The 21,203-nt window shown below is 42.9% G+C and overlaps 1 protein-coding gene and 1 long non-coding RNA gene across 9 annotated transcripts in view; both read right to left on the bottom strand.

The window, feature by feature from the left end:
• pcdh19 (protocadherin 19) overlaps nt 1–6,654 on the bottom strand; it is a 54,708-nt gene extending 48,054 nt beyond the window's left edge. For 2 of the 8 annotated variants that reach the window (XM_085789379.1, XM_085789378.1), the window contains exons 1-2: nt 3,319–6,654; nt 622–736 (exon numbers count right to left, since the gene is read on the bottom strand). In XM_085789379.1, coding sequence (XP_085645505.1) covers nt 622–736; nt 3,319–5,465 — 2,262 coding nt within the window. In that variant the 5' untranslated portion in view covers nt 5,466–6,654. Of the gene's footprint in view, nt 1–408; nt 755–3,318 lie in introns of all 8 variants that reach the window. The other 6 variants (XM_085789374.1, XM_085789373.1, XM_085789376.1 and 3 more) reach the window with 4 other exon arrangements.
• Nucleotides 6,655–14,421: 7,767 nt separating this feature from the next.
• LOC146979515 (uncharacterized) overlaps nt 14,422–21,203 on the bottom strand; it is a 100,589-nt gene continuing 93,807 nt past the window's right edge. Inside the window, exon 4 of the long non-coding RNA XR_015036883.1 lies at nt 14,422–14,881. This is a non-coding gene — a long non-coding RNA (uncharacterized LOC146979515). The remainder of the gene's footprint in view (nt 14,882–21,203) is intronic.

The raw sequence follows: 21,203 nt of genomic DNA on the forward strand, positions 1-21,203 counted from the left end.
TTGAAATGCCTCGAAGGATTCTGCTCAGATTGACTGGCATAACGTCACAAGTGCCACTTCAAATAGCTCAGCTTTCCATCAGCAACAGACAGACATTTCACTGACACTGTAATCTGTGGTATGATGGGAATGCTAAATATCACAAGGCCGTGATATACTGTATGTTGAAAGGTGGTAAATAACATCTCAGCTCATTCTTAGGATTCAGCATCACAATGGAGACCTAATTAATAAGAATTAATTCGAGAAAAAAAAAATTGAACAATGCGCTGAAGAAACCTCATGTTTAGTCATATTAATCAATTTAAACCCCCCACCCCTCCACCCCCCACCCCACTATCTTCTATCTCTAACACCCAAAGCTGCCCAGCCATGATTTAGAACAGAGCACAGTGGATTGTATCTCACCTCTGGCAGTGGCATGCCGTTGATGATGAGGTCTGGCTGTTGGTGGCCCTGCCCAGTGAATGGGTGCTGATAGCCATGGTTGGGAGCTGCATTGCGTGAGTTCTGGTTCTCCACGTTGAGGAAGGTGCTCTCGGAGCGCCTGCAGCCCAGTGGCAGGCTCTGCTGGTGGTAGTCGAAGTAGTTGAGCGAGGAGGTGAGAGACGAGCAACTCACCACATTCATCTTGTCTGTCTCCTCGACGTCTCGGGGCACCAGGCGGATGTCGTTCTTGCTCAGCTTCTTCTTCTTGCTGGACTTCTTCTGGTTGCCATAAGAGTACTCCGCCACCCTGCGCAAGTAGAAGAAACTGAACAGACTCAATAAAGCAGTGTTCTGCCTTCCCCTCCCCTGTCCACACGGTCAAAAAGATCGCCCACCATGCCAGCTAGGGCGCTGTTCGACCATGGGTGCCAGACAAAAGGCGCACTGCCCCGTTGTCCGGAGTGGAACAACACACTTAGGTGATTCCCCACTCCCGGCTTGTAATGGAGCTGCCATCCCTTGTTTGTTTGCATTTGCATGCTCAACAAACGACATGTCACAAACAGGCAGATAAGATGCAAACATGCCAAAACCACAAAAAAAGCAAAGCAAAAGGACACACGGATACTCAGCAGCACTACCGGTATATGCAATCATATTCAAAGCACACAGCCCACACTAATTCCATTTTTTCTGTCATTATCAAGCAAGCCCACTAGCAAAGCGGAGTGCAGGAGAACTGCAGATTCAAATTCATTTAGCTGCTCTCAGTGGCTGCTGCAAACTTGAACTGAATATTTTGACTTTAATAAGAGAAAATGAGCAACACAGCCGTGTTTTATCAAAGGATCCTCAGACTGGGGAAAAATATCCATTCTTCGCACAGCCTTGCAGTTTTCTACAGGAGAACAGATGCTATGAGCTCTATAGTGATGACTACAAACTTCACCAGACATATTCCATATAATTTGTGATGTTTTTTTGCAATCTGCATTACTTCAAACTGTGGAAGAGACTATTTTTAACTGTAAGGCACTGAGTGTATGGTTTATTTCACCAACAAAACTACAGTTATCCATGAAATTGCAGCATCCAGAATGTCTCTGTTCTCCTCTCTTGTCTTGTCTGCAACGTCTCTGCTATACCAGCCCCCACTGGCCTCTGTTCCTCACTAAAATGCAGCTCTAATCCTCTGTCACTTCTAAAATCACACTGGCTAAGGAGCACCATTGTAGTTTGTCTTTTTCATTTTTCTTTCAGATTGCATCTTGAAAACAGCTCCCACCCCCATTCTGCCCCCCCTTGATTCAGAGGAAAGAAAATGGGCAGCTGCAAGGGTAGAAAATACTTCATTTCTTTTTCATTTATCATTTTAACATGTTGTCTCTCTACTCTGTGCATAAATTGAAATCTGGGAGGGGATATCTTCAGAGTCAGACAGACTGACAGAGGACAAGCAATAAATTGGAGATAACTGCTCCTCATATTCGAGGTGGCGACTGAGAAGCTGAACACATCAGTACTGATTAAAGCGCCCAGCAGGGAGAGAGGCTCACATGAGGAGAGTAAAGTACTGAGAGCAGTTTTGAATTTTGAATTTGTTGTTGTCTGCGAGTATTTCTTCACTGAATGAAAACATATAACTAACACATGAAACACGCACACAGTATGTGCTCAAGCTATTTAACGCATAAACAAGGTGCTTTCGCTCTATTTTAAACTGGTCTGAATAACAACACATATGGTGTAGTTTAAGTATACGCTCAAAGATGTGAGTTTATACACTATTACACTGACAATCTAAATGTAGGATCACTAAAAAATGTGAGTACTTATGCTTTGTGACAGGATTTTCCTCAGAGGTGCTAGAGAGAGAATCAGAATTAATTTCAATAATCAAGAACTGTAATTAACAAAAAAACACGGGCAATCAAACATTACAAGAGAATATAAAATATCAGAGTAATATCGGGGGCGTTTCGGAACATTTTTCACAACTACATGTTAGAAAATGGCCTAACTTCACTTCAAATCAACAAAATTATGTTTGCAGCAAAATATGATTATAGCTTCAGGTTAAATTCTCAAATCCAATCTATATGTAAATTTATAGTGGTAATGTGGCACAGGAAAATCAAAGCCAGAGCTGATGTTCAGATTGATGAACAAAACACACTGTGCACTGTGCAAGGTCCAGAAAAATTATAATCCGCTCCTTTCCAGGAAAATGGCTAAATAGGTTAATGACTATGATGTGTTTTACATGATTTTATGAAGCAGAAAAATAAATCTGCAATAAATCTTTAAATTATTAACACTGTTCCATTTTATCTTGTCATAGTTGCTGCTGAAATTCTTCGTGGGAAAGAAAAACAGAGGTAAATCTGAATGATCCTGAAGGATAATCACACTAGATTAAAGCTGATAACAGCCAATCAGCCACGGTGGACGTTAAATAATAAATGTCTGGGACTGCTATTGAACCACTGGGACGTTAATTGTCCGGCAACACACCCGCAAATTGAACATGACAGTTGAACCGTCATATTTATGAGTCAATTGGTTACAATGGAGGGATTAAAACAATCAATCACGTTTCCCTAACACGGAACAGTGAGCCTCAGCAGAATGTTTCTGATTTAAAGCAGTCGGGTTTATTCAGGTCTGTCTCAGTAACAGCTGTGGAAATAAAATAAAAAATCTGCAGTCCTCACAGTCAGGCCTCTACATGCTGCATGACAAAAGCAATGCACTGACAACTCGCAGTTTCATTCACGATGACGGTCACACACACTCTCTCTGTCTCTCTCTCTCTCATATGCACTCACACACACACACACACACACACACACACACATACACATAGGTGCACACAGATTTGTTCAGTACCTGCAGTTGTACGTCCGGATCTCCTTATTATCCCTCTTGCACTTCACTGCCACGAAAATCATGGTGACAAAGAGGATGGCTGCGATAGAGCCCAGGGCGATGATGAAGATGAGGGACAGGTTGACAGGTCCAATAGGCTCCTGTGCGTTCAGGTCTGGTGAGAGGTACACCACGATGTAGGCCGACGCGGAGAGGGAGGGCTTGCCGTGGTCCCTCGCCACCACTGTGATCTCGTAGGTGGACTTGGCGTTTTCTCCAAACATCCTGGTGGAGCGCACCTCTCCGTTCACCTGGTCGATTTCAAAGAAAGCCCTGTCCCCCTCTGAGATGGTGTAGGTGAGCCGCCCGTTCTCACCCTCATCGTAGTCGTCTGCCTTCACCTGGGTCACCATGTAACCCACCCCAGCGTTGCGGGGGATGGAAACCTCCGCTGTGCCATTCACCAGGGGCGGGTTTGTCATGACAGGTGTGTTGTCGTTGACATCCAACACCACAATGCGCACCGTGGCGTTACTTGATAAAGAGGGGTTGCCATTGTCTCTGGCTAAAACTTTGAAATCAAAAGTCCTGGTGTATTCATGGTCGAATGATCTCATGGAGTAAATGCGGCCAGATGGGTTTATGCTGACATATGTGTTTACATCCATGTGCTTAATCTCACCAGGGACTATAGAGTATGAAACTGTGCCATTCATCCCCAGGTCCGGGTCTTCCGCTGATACTGCAAGCAGACACGAGCCGGGGAGGTTGTTCTCCATCACCATCTCTTGATAGTGTGGCTTGAGAAAGTGGGGAGGGTTGTCATTTTCATCTGTGACTTTGACTACCAGAGACTTTGTGGCGCGTAAAGGAGGGATGCCACTGTCCTCCGCTTGGATGGTCAGGTTGTATGTGTCCTTTTGCTCTCTGTCCAGCCTGCCATCGACTAGTATAGTGGAGAAGCTTTCATATTCTTGTAGTCTGAACGGAACATTGCCCTGCAGCCTGCACTGCACTTTACCATTTGCCCCAGAATCCTTATCTGACACCCTCACTAGTGCAATGACATATCCACGCTGCGCGTTTTCACTAACTTCCACCATCTCTGTGTTCAGTGAGAGCAAACTGATGACAGGTGGATTATCGTTCGTATCCATCACATTCACTGTGACTTTGCAGTGAGCTGGGATAGAGTTGGGACCTAGATCTTTGGCCTGGACGTCGATCTCATATATTTGCGTTGCCTCATAATCCAAAACACCGTTGACGGTGATGATCCCGGTTCGGGGGTCAATTTTAAACGCGTCCCTCGTTTTCTCGGTGACGTAACTGTTGAAGGAGTACACAACCTCTCCGTTAGTGCCCTCGTCAGGATCCGTAGCGTTCAAGTCTATGACTAATGTATTGATGGGGGAATTCTCCATCACATTAACTGTATACACTGGCTCGTCAAAAACAGGGTTGTTGTCATTAGAATCTATTACCTTGATATTTAACTGGACCGCGCCTATCTTTGGAGGGTCTCCTCCATCTTCTGCGCTGATTTCATATGTGTAGCGGGCTTGTGTCTCCCTGTCTAGCGATTTTTGCACCACAAGCTCAGCAATTTTGGAGCCGTCCCCTCTGGTCTTAATTTCTAGTCCGAAAAGCTCATTTGGGGTGATGGAATATGACTGAACTCCAAAGATTCCCGAGTCCGGATCGCTTGCCCCCTCTAGGGGAAACCTGGTACCAGGGGAGGCGTTCTCAGAAATTTCAATGTCAATGTGGCTCGTAGGGAATCTGGGTGCGTTATCGTTCAAATCCTCAATTTCAACTTTGATGACACAGATCTCCATAGAGTTTGACATCACTTCTAGGGAAATAACACACTTTGGATTCTGTCGACAAACTACATCCCGATCTATTTTCATTTGGGTTGTAAGGATTCCGGCTGGACTGAGTTCCACCCATCGTGGTTCTGAATTGGAAATAACCCGTAAGTACGGGGGCTGCGGTGCAATCTGAAATCCTTGCTTCAGCGCGTCCCTTGTCACGTTTCCAATCACTGACCCGGGCTTCATTTCCTCGTTTATTCCATACTTCAGGTTGATAACAGCCTCAGCCCCGACCCAAAATAAGAGGAACACAGCGATTATTTGTATTAATTCCATCTCCTTAGTTTGCATTGTACCTGTTGAGTTTTTTTCTGTCTAATAAAAGAAAAAACCTTGATAATTACGCACGAGAACGCATGTCAGAGAAAAGAGGAAAAATGTTCCAAATGAATCATCTCACTGAAATGTCCAGAAAAAAGTGTTTAGGTGACGAATGGCTCTTGTTTATGCAAATTATATCATGATGTGAAAGCTATAATTCTAACAAGTGCCTTAGCCTATTTTACTCTTCTCAGGCAGAGCACATCCTCCGGTTCACTGCAGCGGGCGAAACATTGGGGACGACAGATCTGTGAAATCATGCTGAATCTTCTCACAACAGTGATTTAGCCGTGTAAATCCGTGCAGCTCTTATCAAGCGGCAAACTGGTCTTACACATGACTCGTATGCAGAACTGTCCATTTTCAAGAGGGCAGAGAGGAGGGGGGGAAATGCTCTAACTGCAGAGACACAAAAATCACAATTCCTGTGAGCAAGTCCACACTGACAAAAAAAAAATGTCAATCTTCCATGCAAGTGATGGGCTTCAAAAGTCCGTGTTAAATTCTCCGTCTTGATGCCTGCATATATTTAAGTCGCATTTTGGATACACATCTTTGCTCTGTGTGAGAGCCTCTATTACAAGCAGTGGTAGAATTTCCTCTTCGGACGGCAGCTATCGGATTTCAAACTGCACATCTGATGATGAGGATAAAAAAATCTATAAAGATCTGCAGTCACAAAATTATTCAACAGCTTAAGTCCAGATATGTTTGCCTATAGAACAGGGGGGGTTGCAAATGCAGGAATGTCTCATCACATCACTGAAGTCCCGATTACCTTCTTATTTCCAGCAGATTTAGTCTTTCATCCCGTCCGCAAGTCTTGAAGCTTTTACTTACTAATTAATTTCCTCGCAGCTCACTCGGAAGAAAAGGCTGCACATATCCCGGCAATTAGTCCATGCAACACACACAAAAACATTCACACACACACACAACAACAAAAAATCCGTTGAAAATGTAGCCAAAAGCCAGTGGGAGGAAACGAAGCAGGAGCCTACTGTATGTACAAAACGCAATTGATGTTGGGCTGCAGCAAAGTAGCACAGTCGCCTATATCCAGCCTGGTGGAGGCAGAAAAAAAGAAATCACCACTCGTTGCCAGTAGGCTGTCTAGTTGACTCCAACAAGCGCTCCCCTCGCTTCACTGGATCACACTGGCGGACGCGCAGCTCCGAGCCGAGCGCTCAGTCTCAGGACCCGCAATCCCCTCAGCCAATCAGGGGTTACACAGGAGGGCTGGAGCTGCTGGTGGGTGGGGCAAAGTACAGCAATGAAACACGGCCAACTACCTGTTCTCCTGCAGATGGACGACTCAACGGGCAATTACGGCGTACAAGTTGAAACACCAAGCTGTGGATTTGATGATCGTTAGAGCTCCCGGTCTAAAATAAATAAATAAAGTAACCGGGGTCTGGTGGGGGGGACCCGGGGGGGTCTTTGACCGAGTTCCCGTCGGTGCCAAAGAAACGAAGAGTGACAGACTAATTTCCCCCAGCAGAGGCAGAGACGAGATGTTAAGGATAACTTTTCACCGATGTGTCCTTGTTTTCTCTTCTGCTACACCGGCCAATTATATGAGGCGAGTCACATTTTTACAACACAGATTCTCCCGGTGGGGAACCTGAGTGTTATCTACGGCCTCGTGTGGATGTTTGATCCCCCGGTGACTTGTCAAAGTTTGGCCGCCTGTGCGCAGCATCCCCACAGTGTAGGTCCCAATGGCATTTCCGGCATATTTTAAAGCCAAATATACAGTATGCCTGTTGATCCATGCAGTGGTTGCAACTGTACGTGTTGTGTTACATCATTTACACCCTTACGTGGCCTTTACTGTGCACTACGTTTGAACTTAGGCAGCGTGGTGAGGCAATTCTCTACAACGAAAAAAAAAAACATTAGAGATGATGATTCCCATGTAGCAGAAAACACGCTGGGAGGAAATCATGGCCATAGGTTAAATCAATACATCACAACCCACGGTTTTTCTTGCCTGTCACCAAAAAAGAAAAAAAAAACTATTTCCGGCTAAATAATGCCCTGGGGCCTTCTAAACAATTACATTAAACACAATGGGACACCGAGTTTAATATGCTTTAAAATGTCAAGATCACGTGTGTCTGATGCGCATAATTGATTTCAGTTCATTTCAGGTCATCAACAACAGTCTGTTTACTATTGTTAATTTAAAGGCATCAGATGACGTGGATCGAAATGCTGTGCTATACTTATAGATGGGCATGCACTGTAATAGAGTCTGTGTAATAATAATGATAATTAAGAAATAGTTTTAGTTAATGAAAATTAATAAGCTGTTCTCACTGTTATGAGATCGTTTATGTTCGTCAGCAACTGAGTCCATATTTATAAAGGGTAATAATGAGGTGGGTGGACTATGACCTCCAGTCTGTCGCAAATCATCATAAGAAAGGGAACAACAAATCAATTATTAGCTATTATTCAGTGCGTCCCTTCTGCCTTATCTCCATGTAATTCGGAGCGACATCATATCGAGGCTCCTTGTGTGACGTGGACAGTCCGCTGCTGTCACACGTCAGACAGCACAAGTAAGAAAACCACTCAGCCAATCTAGCAGAAGGGTGAATATGAAGTTCCTCTAGTAGCCCTGCACATATTGCACACTCTTCACCCTCCCTGTAATCTCGCTCTTCTCATTCAGATAGAAGCGACACTCGCTCACAGCCGGTCCACACACACTCACAAAATCACACACACTCCTCCCATGCAGCCAGCCAGCCAGCCTGCTTTGCTTTGCTTGCCTCTTACCAGCGCGCACAGTCGCCACCGCATCCTGTGGAGGGCAGGCCGATTTCAAAGTCACAAGGGTGACACCTAGCGTCCGCAGCCGCAGCTCGATCCTGTTATTCCAGCTTGTCTTGCTTTTTTTGTTTTGTTTTTTTATACCCCCAGACTGTTTCACCCCGAATGAAAAACAACAGTGTGCCACAGGAATAACAATGAAACCCAATGAAACACGCAAGCGAATCAATTTCCTCTTTATATTGGAATAGAAGTCGGCAGTTTGACCACAATTAATATGCCATCCCAGAGGTGAATTAGTTCTGAGCCATATCCAATCATTGTTAATCAATAAAGGGTGATTGAACTGTATATGAAAAGGGGAAATAAGGTCATGATTGTGCAATATGGGCATATATTTGCCCTATTTATTTATACTTTTATTTAGTAGAAAACTTAACCTGTGTCTGTCTAATAAATGCTCTTGGATCAATAGTGGCAGCTTCACTGTGCTTATTTCAGAGCCCTGGGCGGACACTGCTGACATAAACCTGTTAATATAAATCAAGATATACGTGGGTGAGCACTTCTGTGGCTCTATCATACCGGATAAAAGAGCAAAGAAAAAATCATTATCCTCAAAAGTTTAAAGTTACTCATCTTCACCATGTCTGAGTCTGTAGGAAAACAGTGACGAAGCCGCACTATCTTCTATACCAGAATCACTGTTAAATGCCTCGGATGTGATATATACTTGTACTGAAAATATTTTCTCTTCTGTTTCACAATACAGTTGCATCTTGACAAACAAGCAAGTATCAACAAAGCAACATGTTTGCTCTTCCATAACACTTTTCAAGACAAGTCACATACGGAGAACGCCAGAAGTATCTTTAAGCTCATAAATTCTTAATGTCATCGAGTTAAACAACCGTAGGCGGTGGCAGGGGACTTTCTTTTCCTCGGGGCTTTCTGATGGCCATATGTAGTGCATAGTACACTTTTGCATTTCTATCAGCCTGAGATGATGTTGCAGAGGCTTGCGTTGCATTAGGTAGAAGTGCTCCTTGCTCACAGTGTCAGTTACAACATTACACATTAAAATGTGCTTTTATGGTTACATGATACATGCAGGAGATTAAACAGCAATAGATTACAATAAATTGACTTTTGTTATTGTACTGTAGGCTACCTTCTGTGTTTTTCTTTATGCATTTCTATGAATACTGGATTTTTTCCAATAACCCAACAGCACAAGGTTAAAAATACTTTGTCTTTGGTCTAATTTGGAGTGCCACAGTGCTTGATGAGGGCTAAGAGGGTTAAAAATGTTGCCGATGGTCTCCCCCCATGCAGTTGAGAGCAGGGTGGAAGGAAAAAATGGCAACAGCTTTGCCTGGAGCAGCAGGGTTGATCATAAACTATAGTGCAGTAATTTAGCCACAATGTATTTCTTTCTCTCAGAGAGCGGTGGCATATTTCATTTATGAGCTACGATCTACCTCAATATACTTCCTGCTGTTGACGTTCCTTTGTGTCCATTATTGATTTTGCCACTATGTTAAAATACGTACATTTTGTGTCGCGAGTGGTGGCACATTTAGTATCAGTGTTTGTTTTCATCACCAGCAATTAGTCGTTGAATGAAAGATGGAACCTCATTGTGAGCATGTAACATGTTTACTTGTCGACACTGCATTAAACTGACAGTGGCTCATGCTAACGAATGTCTGACTGACTCCACTTAATGTTGTGGTCTCCTTCCTTTTTTTCCCACCATCTCACAGTAGAGCCACTAGTATACTGTAGCTCCTATCAAAGAACAAGTATTTACCTAAAGAAAACAAACTGGAGTTTGAAAGTGATAATTACAGACTAGTCGGGGAGCTCTTCAACATCTAACACAATAGTCAAAGTAAAAGAAAAATCACTGAAAAACTGAAAAATATATACAGTATATATTATTGAAGCAATTTTTATTTGTTGATGATGGAAAAAAAAAGGCAGAAAATGGTTGAATGACAAATTATTAAATGTTGACAATATGATTATAATTATTTATGGCTCACCAACATATGTCGAGGCTTTGGAGAAATACATAAATCAAAATATGACATTTTTGCATTTACTGTTGAGGTAAGAATATCTACATGTATTTCCAGACATGTATGAAGCACTGTACTGTGTGCGCTTCGAGGCTTTGCAGGGGTTCTTTCTTAAACTTGGAAGACAGAAAGCGGAGCTAGGCTATTTAAGTCCATGGGAATTTCACAACCTCACACTGGTTTTGAGCATATTTGAAGCGTTTGTGGTGGAAAGATTGAACCAGTACAGTTGAAAGTACACAGAGAATGCCTGATTTTATTTCATATCAGTTTTTTTCTCCGCTGCCAAGGAATGGCACATGTCTGTAGTCTGTCCCTGCTGCTTGCTTGGAAAGGAATATCTAAGCTCCTCTGACAGATGCTGGCATTATCACCCCTATGTCCTGCCCGGCACTGGAACTTGGCCCACGCACAGACACGGACTTACAGAAGCTAGCTACAAGACAGCGGAGACAGACAGCGGCGCATTGATTCCGAATGGGTAAGATGGCCACGCTTATTTTGGCTGGAGCTGACGATGACGTTGTTATTATGGTCCCCGTCCATATAGCGTCTCAAAAAAATTGATTCCTCCTGAGTGCCCCTTGCCAGAGGCATAAAAAGGAAGGGGAACTGACAGGCTTAATCTATGGGCCTCTCGTCAATGACGATACGCCCTCCACTCCATTCCACACCATGCCTGTCCATGATACATCAATTAGTATCAACTCTCACCATCCATCTAAGGGTTCACAGAGTCCCCAGGGCTCACTAACATGGCTGGAAGTACAATCCAACCACAAAACAAGCTCTTTTTCTGCTCTTCACCAACTATTTTTTTGTTGTGCTGGCGGTTGTTGTTGTTGTTGTGGGACTTTTAATTTAATTCTCTTTTTAATCCTAATTTCCCCAAAGCACTGGCCTGGGACCCCCATTGTGCTTGAGTTGAGGAACGAAGAGTATAGTGAGTACAGCTTGGCTTTGTGTCACTCAATCAGTGCTAATACCACTCAATACCATTTCTTTCCCTCCCTTCACTTATCCGTGAATTCATGAGTGAAAATAAAGTGGCAGTATTTGTGTTTGTGCCTATTGCGGGCACTGTGCTCTCCTCTATTATCTTCTAGAGTGGTACCACAGAATAAAACTTCAACTTTCCTCATGGCTGCTGATGACGCATTTGTTTGGGCACAAATCTCTTTTTTCAGAGCTGCTTTTGATTGTCACGTTTGATTTGATGTGTTCCAGTGAAATGTCAAAGGTTTTCCTCAATAGCCTCCCAGAGACTTAATGAAATTACTGCTTTCGCCTTGCTTTGCCTGGCATGAGCAGGGGATGGATGCAGATGGTCTTGTATTAGAATGGATGTGGTCCTTGTTACATACAGATGCAAATGAATGAAAGAATTGTTGAATGTGGTTGTTTGAAGTTGCGTGGTTGGTGGGGCTCCTGATCATCAAAAGCTGCATTGATTTAATATGCAGTTTGTTGATGTTGAAACAATTAATAATTAGTAACCCAATGACCCATTTGCTTCTGAAATGAAATATGTTTAAGAGAAGCTTGTTCCATTTGTGCATAATTTGTTTAGCTATTTATGCTGTTAGATGGCAATTAACAGACTTTGTGTACAGTCCTCTCATGTTTGGAGCCAAATGTGCACTCAGTTTCTCTTTGAATGTCTCCATGATAAATAGCAATTTAAACTCTAAATGGCTATTTATTAAAGTACTCTTCTCAAAGTGAAATTTCAGTTTTAAAACATTAGCAATTCACTTTATTGCACATTATTTAAAATGCTACTTGTGTAATTTTCTCATTTTGAAATTACTGTACAATAAAATTAGATCTACAAAGTCCAGTGTAAGAGAAATATGGACAGTTCCTGGCCATAACCATTTGCGTAATCATCTTTTCTCTTTTAACCTCTTATTTTTCCTCTGGAATAAATGTAGACGTCCAAGTAGCTCAGCAAAATGGCAGATAATATAATATTCCTGTGCAATAGTTCATAGAAGAAAGAGAATAAACTATAGAAAACCATTATCAAAATGAATGGAGTATAGTCATATATTCAGATAGAACCACAGGACAGGGAGAAAACTCACTGTTTTTCTCTTCTCTGCCTGATAGTGCTACATTTTAAAGAGAGGCCATGCTTTACAGATTGTTTGGAGGCTCACATCGTTCTGGATAGCTGCCATTTACAGCAGCAGTTCTCCCAAATCAGCAAATAAAAACATTTCATCCCCTGAAAAGGATTGACCTCTGAGCGCCATTCTTTTAAACATTCCTGAATTGGGAAATCAAACATTTTCTTGTAGCTGTGAAAGCTTCAGGCAGCTGGAGTCAGTGAAAGATATTCTGAGTCAGGACATTTTGGACCAAGTGTGCTATATCAATTTCAGATCTTGGGGCTGTGTGTTTTTGAATCCTTGGCTGTTCAAACCATGATATTTAACATTCCTCCGCATAGCATGAAGTACAATAGGTGTAATCACTGACACAATAGCAGGCCGGAGATTTCCTTTTGATCTGATTACTCCTGTGTGCAAAATCAGTTGTCTTTGTTAAGAGGCCTGGGCCGTCACAAAAAAAAAGAAAAAAGTGAAAAAGCAAAAAGCCACACAAAGCCTCTGACTAGACAATAGACAGGATCTGTGAATACACGTGTCTGTTCACCTGGCGTATAGTCAATTAGCTTTGTGTTGCTGTGTTTATTCAATGTCAGCTCTGATTAATAGGCACAACATGGTGGATAGAACACCTGAAAATGTAGTGTGGTGCCTGGGTGGGACATTGTTGCCATCTGATACCATCTCCACAACACGGTGCTTATCTCATCCCCCCACCCCTTAGGGGTGTTTACAGCTGTTTTCTCGTCAAGACAAATTAGTGCGGCTGTGTACCTCTTTCACCCCCTCAGAGTGGAGCGGTGAACAGAGACATCATGGTCACTACGTTTCACTTTGCTTTTGGATTAGTGCACGCTTACACATGCTTAGCTGTATTTCTAAGTTGCTGACACATGTCAGTTTTAACTAAATGTGTTTGTTGATCTTTGTTTTCATACCCCGAGGAGCAAAGAAATGGAAAACATATGGTTGGGTTTTTTTTTTATTCCCACTCTAATCTGTCTATCTAACCTAATATGCAATTTATTTATTTATTTTTGATCTGCTGTGGCTGATTTAGCTGTGCTAATACTCTAAATCCTGACTAGCCTGACCAGGCTGTGTACTGTAAAATGAGAGAATGAGGTTATATTCACGGAGGATAACCTCCCTCCGAACAACACACACACACACACACACACAACCCACTCTCTGCCTGCCATGGCTTTTTTTCTGCCTCCCAAACATGGCTAACAAAACAGCTGCGCCCATTTTCACTTAAGACAGAGACCTTAGCCATACTACTCAGGAGGTTATAGTCTCACTCTGACGAATGTTGACTTCTTGCTGGTGTAAAATTAGGCTTTGTTAACAAAATGACATTTCCATTCACACTGGCCATGACAGTGTTGTTAGTAAACCCCAGGCGGGTAAGCACAGCCACCCCTGCGGGCACCCATATGTTGTCTGTGTGATAGATGCAGTAGCATGAGAGGGGGCCTTGTTCATTGCTTCTCATAATGTGCCACCAGTGCCTTCATGGTAATGAGGACTTTGCCCTATGATGGTGCCATTTTAAAATGTTGCACTTCATCACCTTAATACTGGGCTCCGGCAACATTTGATGGCACAGGCTCCATAAGGCTGGGCACAAATTAGTGGGTCTTGTTATTTCAACATTAGCTTGTCAACACCTCATCTTAATTTCAGCGCTGAACCACATCTGAACCTTATAAATGGAGACCTTGAACGCTTTGGCTGCTTGTGTTGAGGAGCGATAGGAGGTGAGAGTGTGTGTGGGTGTAAGCACACAGCCGTATTTGTGTCTATGCCACTATGTATGGATGCGAGTGTGTGTTCGTGTCAGCATGTGTCGAAAAGGCATTCTCCTCCTCAGAGAGAAGTGAATTCAAAACAACATACACAGGAAAAGAGGGAGATAGACCGCGAGAGTGAGCGAGAAGAGAGAGAGAGAGAGACAGAGAGACAGAGAGAGGAAAAAAATAATCTCATGCTATGTTATCCCTGCAAAACCTGACAAACCACCCCCGAGACTGATCTGGCTTAGCATTCAGTGTGGTTAGGGGCTTGTTTGTGCTCCTATGATTGGAGCAGGCTGGCTAAGCTGGCCTCATAACAGTCCAGTCACAGTGGAGCCCCAGTGGAGTCACGCTGCCTGGGGATGGCAGGCCTGTCTCTATCTGGCCACAGATATCAATAAAGGCAGCAGTGCAGTCTTCTGGGAGGCTGGACAGTCCAAATTTTCTCCCCTGAAGGAGGGTTATTAATTGTCCCGATGTTGTATGTGGTCTGCTTGCACAACATGGTTTTTTGTTGAACATTTCGAATTCCAGGCATGTATCCCAGAATGCAATTAGTCCACCGCCATTAGATCAAGCGACACATGTCTTCTTGCCTCGTGCTTGGTCTGGAATAACGGTGAGGGGAGGGAGAAAAGAAAGAAATTAGTATGGAAATTAGCTGTCTTCAAAGCCTTTGGCGTTAAAGGTGGTGTAAGGTGCTACAGGATGGTGGCACTTCCCTTTGCAGATATCTGAGTGAGAGAAAACGCAGGGATACAGGAGGATTGATTTTCTTGGGAGACTCATATCCCTCTGTGCAATGTGGGATTAAGGAAATGGCACATGAAAGGCATATCATGCTGTTTAGTATACACTAATTGTGCATCCGGTACGCAGTGGTCTGGGGTAAGCAGATTGTATTTTAACATCATACGCTGATTTGCGATCCATGGAGAGTTGGAGGTCCTTAACATTTTAAAATAAACACATTAGAGTTTGTAATCTTTACCAGAGCCCAATGGAACCAAGCCCAGACCTGAGAGACGAGTCTGGTTTGTCTCCTGATCCTTTCTTCACTTCCTCTGGGTGTTAGGACCGGTGACAAACTGACACAATGTTGAAGCTCCACTGCCGTTAACAAGGACCCGTGCAGAAGGTTCATTTTAATCCAGTGAATTTTAACCATAAACTCATCACAGCAATACGTTTTTTCTATTCTGAAAACTTGTGACAGTATTCATGTAGTTTTACTGTTGTATGTCAGATGATGCTTCCTGTCTTCAGCCTCCATGACAGTTCAGGGCAGATGGTGGCAGTTACTACACACATATGAAAACCTGGGCTGTAGCTGAATTTAGCATAAATTACCAAAGCAACAACATATGTTTAAAGGTTAAATCTGCAATTTGTCTCAAAACTTGTCACAAAACTTCAAGTAGCATCATGGAGCACATGTATGATCTTTCTGGGGGTGTAGAGGGGGAGAAGTTACAGATTACACTCAGAGGGTTGTAATTCTGACGGAGGCAATCACAGTGGAAATAATATATCAGGTGATCAAATTACTGTATCTCGAGAAATTAATAAATAAATGCATTATAGGGTTAAAATTCATACAGGTGGCATAAGCCTGATTTACAGTATGCTTCTACGTCAAGATGACGAGGTGCCTCCACAGGCCCCTCTGCGGCGCCACAAACCCCTACGCTGTAGCCTGAGGCAGTTGAGGCGGTGAGTTGCACAGCAACACGTTGCCTTGACGCAGAACTTCGAAAGGTGTACAGTGGCGTCGAGGCACTGGCATAGTTACTGCGTGGAGTTGACGCAGAAGCATAAACCAGGCTTTAGTGTTATCCGGTTGTACACATGTGCAAGTTACCAGTTGCAAGTTATGTGTTAAGGTCAATGCTTTTCTCAGAAGTGGTATCAACTATAGATCGCAATGTGCTCCTATGTAATAATGTGTGAACAGTGAGACATGTGTGGACTGATAGAGCCTTGGCCCATCAGCTGCAGCATGGTACACTGAGTGATACCTATGTTACCAATAAGCTTGGTGCTACATTGTGTGCTTTTATGTGGTACTGTCCAGTTGTAGACTGTTTTTTTTTGTATCAATTGGTATTAATACATGCTGGATTTGTATGTCATATACACTCCATGTTGACCTTTAATTACAAATTGTTGCCAAAATGCATCTGACTGACTGTGACAAAACTGACTTTTGCAATTATTTTATGACTTAATTAAGTAATTGCTATCATTAATCTAGGTGTAAAAAACACCTACCTGGTGTCTTTAAACACACATATAATTTTGTTTAACTGCACCTATGGTTAAAGTTAGACTGACTTAAGGGAAAACTACAGTGACTGTTGCTATGGGAAGCAAAAAGCAGGGGTGTATCCACACCAAAAAATCTCCCTTAACAGGTTTTGCAGTGCGACAATGTCACGCTATTCCTTCCTTTGCTTTCGAGACTAGAGGTCCTTATCAGTATTTGGTAGGAGAACAAACAACTGATGATGTGTTCTTTGGTGTGGGCAGGCTTGTTGGCGAGCAACTTGTAACGCAGTTTCTTTAATCTTTAGGATACAACCACTTCTTGATTAGTCTTCACTTGCCAAAAATAAAGTGTGAAAGCATGAGGAAAGTCATTCCCAAGGTTACATATATTGACTTACTTATCGAGGTTATATTCTATATATCTCTCCACTGCAGCCACATGTTCCTTCAGCTCTCCTTTTATTCCATATAACCCCAAGGCATCCTAAGGTCCTTAATACCTGAATATTTAAGATAATTGCTCTGTCTGGCACCTCCTGGATTCATTATCTCTCTTGCTATGTAGTGGGGTGGTACTGCTTATTTTGGCAGGAGGCAATCTGGCCCTGAGGCAATGGGGATTCCTTTCCCCCATGTGTCAGCTAATGTTTACCGAGGCCTGAGGACTGAGGATAGATCACAGGATTTCATAATCCACTGCCCGTACAGTGGAGCAAGGGCAAAAAAATAATTCTCTTTGTGTCAACAGTTGTTTCATTCATGGGTAATTTCCCCAAAGCTAGCCTCACGCTGCAGAGAGAGAGAGAGAGAAAGAGAGAGAGAGAGAGAGAGAGAGAGAGAGAGGGGGGAAGAGACAGTAAGGGAGATGTCCACACTCAAGTGCTCTGCCTCCCTGGAAACTGCTTAATGATTTGGTAGTAAAGCCTCGCTATTTGTATTCCACCTGAGTTGTTCCTTCTCATTCATGTGTCTTAACCAACCATGTATTTGAATTTATGAGAGCTATATAAGTCAAGGGATGCAGATGATGTCAGCAATTCTTTAAGGAAGGGTGACATCTCTGGAATCGCTACTCAACAGTTTTCTTCTTGCTCCCTCGGCACTGGCTATTTTCCACGATGTAGTTCGGGATCAATGCACTGTGGAAGTGAACTCTGAATGGCAGCACTGGAGGTAAAACTCACACAGACCTGAGCACTGACTGTGACTGTGAATCTGAATTGAAGAAATGTGATATTCCATATGGTCCAGAGCAGCAGGGGCTCCTCTTTGATACTCTGTTTTAGTTTCTGACTCAGGTGAGTGATGAGCTTTATTACACATTAGAAGGAGCAAACTCTGCAAATGGATGAAAAAAAAGTAAAGAAAGAAGCACTTGTGTGAAGTTTAATATTAGGAACTTCAGGGGTGCAATGAAAATTCATCAGATAGCCGCCACTGATGCTGCTGCAAAATATATATAATGGGAAACACTGATTGCTAAGTTGCTTTGTGCATTACCACAGCCAACTATTAATCAGAGGAACAGAGTCAGAGCCTGTATTGCTTTAGCCACTCTGTATATTTCATCCTCATGCAAGTGCACAATACTATCAAAATGGGGACCCACTCATAGCAACTCCTTAGTGCTGCTACCGGTCAAAAACTCCACGGGGTACTTTTAAATTATGCAGTGTGCAACGATCACACATGGACCATTTTTCCCACTACCCACCTTATTAACTCTAGTCAAACAACAGAGACACGAGAAACAGCTTCCTCCAGCCTCTCCTGCAGCTACACTGTTAAACTTCCCCATCAATATGTGTTTATACTGCTGTCAGCGCTGCAACCTGGGTCCTCCTCTGCTGCGTCTCTCAGTGATCACGAAGGTGGAACAAGCCAACACTGTTTTGTGGGTGAGCCGTCGTGGCCCCTGGCAGACCTCGGGATGTACATTCAACGCATACCCGTGTACTTTTTCTCTCCCTGGCTCTTGACTGATATCTGGGCTGCACAGGACTGCAAAAGCAGGATCATCTTAAGGTGGATAAAGAAGGACTTTCACTATCATAACCCTGTGGATTAACTGGTGCCTTCTCTATGCTGATATGAAAAAGCACTGCAATGCAGGCACAGTATGAGGGTACTGCAGGCAGAGTATGTAAGTCAAAGGTGCATTGTTTGGCATTGTATATGTGTGAATAGGTGACTCATAGTTTCCTGTTCATTGACTACAATGCCATCTTGACATTTCTTCATTTATATATATGCTATATATAGCATTGACTGTTAGCTTATATCAGGGCTAATGTGGTCATTAACAATTTAACTGATGTGATGCAAATAGTTAATGAGTAATGCTCCTTTTCTTGGGTGGAGCGAGCAGGCTGGCAATGTTACTATTTCTGAATAACATGGCAACTAAGTGGTAACAGCAAGATGTTTTCCCCCAACATGGCAGCAGACCAGTTAAGCCTCCGAACCTGCTACTGTGAGATACAAACCAGGGACAAATACAAGGAAAAACCAACATCAAGTAAGGCGTTGGGCCTCCACAGGCCACCAGAGAGGCTTTAATGCACCTTGGCATAGACTCTATAAGTCAGAGGAAGTCTACAGGAGGGATGAACATCAATCTTCCATAAGATTCCCTGAATGTGTGCTTTGATGGTGGAGAATCCTGTTTAACAAAATCTCCTATACAGTAGATGTCCAAACAGGTTGGCACCTGGTGGCCACAGCCAGGGCTCCACACTGCCCCTAAACAGGGGCATTTTGCCCCTAAACAGAGACAGTGCAAGTACATTTTTCATCTACTTGTGCATGTGCATCCAGTAAAATTTGCTTAGTTTAGAAACTAAACTAAAGATTTTAAGTTAGGTGCCACTGTGCTCCTAGAAAAAAAAAGTTAGTTTGTAGCCCTGACAGCATATTTATATACTTTCAATACTTAACAAACCATTTATCGACCCTTCCTGCCTCTTCATCCTATCTAGCCACTAATTTTCCAGGTTTTGCCTTGATTTGCCACCTGTCAGTAATCACCATTCCTGCTGAGAGCCTTTGTGAAGTTAAAGCGATAGTTCACCCAAGATTGAAATTTCACTCATTATCTACTCACCCTCATGTCGACTAAGGGCTGGGAGAAGTTTCAGAGTTATCTGTGGCTTCTCTGTGTTACAGGGGGTCTCGGCGTAGCAGTGCATGTCAATATAATGGTTGCAAATGGATACCAACTGTCTTCGTAACAAAAAGACACACCAAAAAACATCCAAATACCTCCATGCTGCTCGTATGTAATGTCTGTCTTGTATTTAAGAATTATGTAAGTAAAAATTAAATAAGTCTATATTTCAAGCTTGTTTTGTTTCTTGAAGCTCCTCTTCCCGGTTCGTCAAATTTGGACGAACCAGGTTTCTGTCCTCTTCCCAGTTCGTCCAAATTTGACAAACTGGGAAGAGGAGCTTTGAGAAGCTTCCGCTACAAAACGAGCTTGAAATATAGACTTATTTAATTTTTTTTCGCATTTCGGGGCTTCAATACAAGACGGACATTACATACGAGCAGCATGGAGGTATTTGGATGTTTTTTGGTTTGCCTTTTTGTTACGAAGACAGTTGGTATCCATTTGCAACCGTTATATGGACATGCACTGCTACGCCGAGACCCCCTGTAACTCAGAGAAGCCACGGATAACTCTGAAACTTCTCACAGCCCTTAGTCGACATGAGGGTGAGTAGATAATGAGTGCAATTTCAATTTTGGGTGAACTATCCCTTTAAGTCATCACTGGGAGGCAGAGGGTTGTTTCTGCTTGACCACATCTAAAGAGCTACAGGAAAAAACATGAGAGTGACTCATGGTCTTCTCTCTGCAGCTTTAAGTCAAGTTCTCTGTAAAGGTGACCTGCTTTGGCATTGTTCCAGCTGCGTATCGCCAGGTCAAAGTGCACCTAATAACCTTTTGGTGTGAATGACAAGTGGTAATACTTCACTACACTGGATGCACCAGTGGCCATTGTGTGGGAACCTCATTAACAACTGCTTAAGTGCCCTCATAGCCTATGGTCTATGGCAGGACTGTGGCTTTTCCTGTCTGTATGAGACAGCTGTAAAATATGGACAGTGTCTGTTGTACTGTATAACATCAGAGGCACCTTCCACAGGAGCACAATTATTGATTTAAATCCTGCGTTCTCATATGTTTCATTAACTTTTGTGAGAACACGATTGATTTCAGCAGTAGGAGATCTAGTTCAGCTGGAGGCAGTGTATAAATTGAATTTAGGTCTTAGGTTGATAGACTATTTGTTTACAGTATTTACACTAGCTGTGGATTATTACATGGTCTGCATTTGTGTGTGTGTGCACAAACAGTTTTACACATGTCAGAGTCAATAGACATCAAGTCTGTGCATGATGGGTCCTCAGAGCACTTTGTTTTCTCACAAAGAGCTCCAGCTATAGATTCACTTTCACCTGCCTTGACCAATTCCCATTCCTCATCCAGACTAATGCATATTAAACCGCCACGTCGCTGGTGAGAAGAAGAGATTTCTGCCATTACATTGTAAACAAAAGGGCCAGTAAGTGTTATACATCAGCAAATCAGAGGATGATGGACAAATCATCTGTTTCAGAGACTAATCCCAGTGACCAGAGCAACATTAAAACCTTAATT

The sequence above is a fragment of the Trachurus japonicus genome, chromosome 10 (genome assembly GCF_045865225.1).
Source record: "Trachurus japonicus isolate A0001 chromosome 10, Traja_1.0".
In the NCBI taxonomy this organism is placed as follows: Eukaryota; Metazoa; Chordata; class Actinopteri; order Carangiformes; family Carangidae; genus Trachurus; species Trachurus japonicus.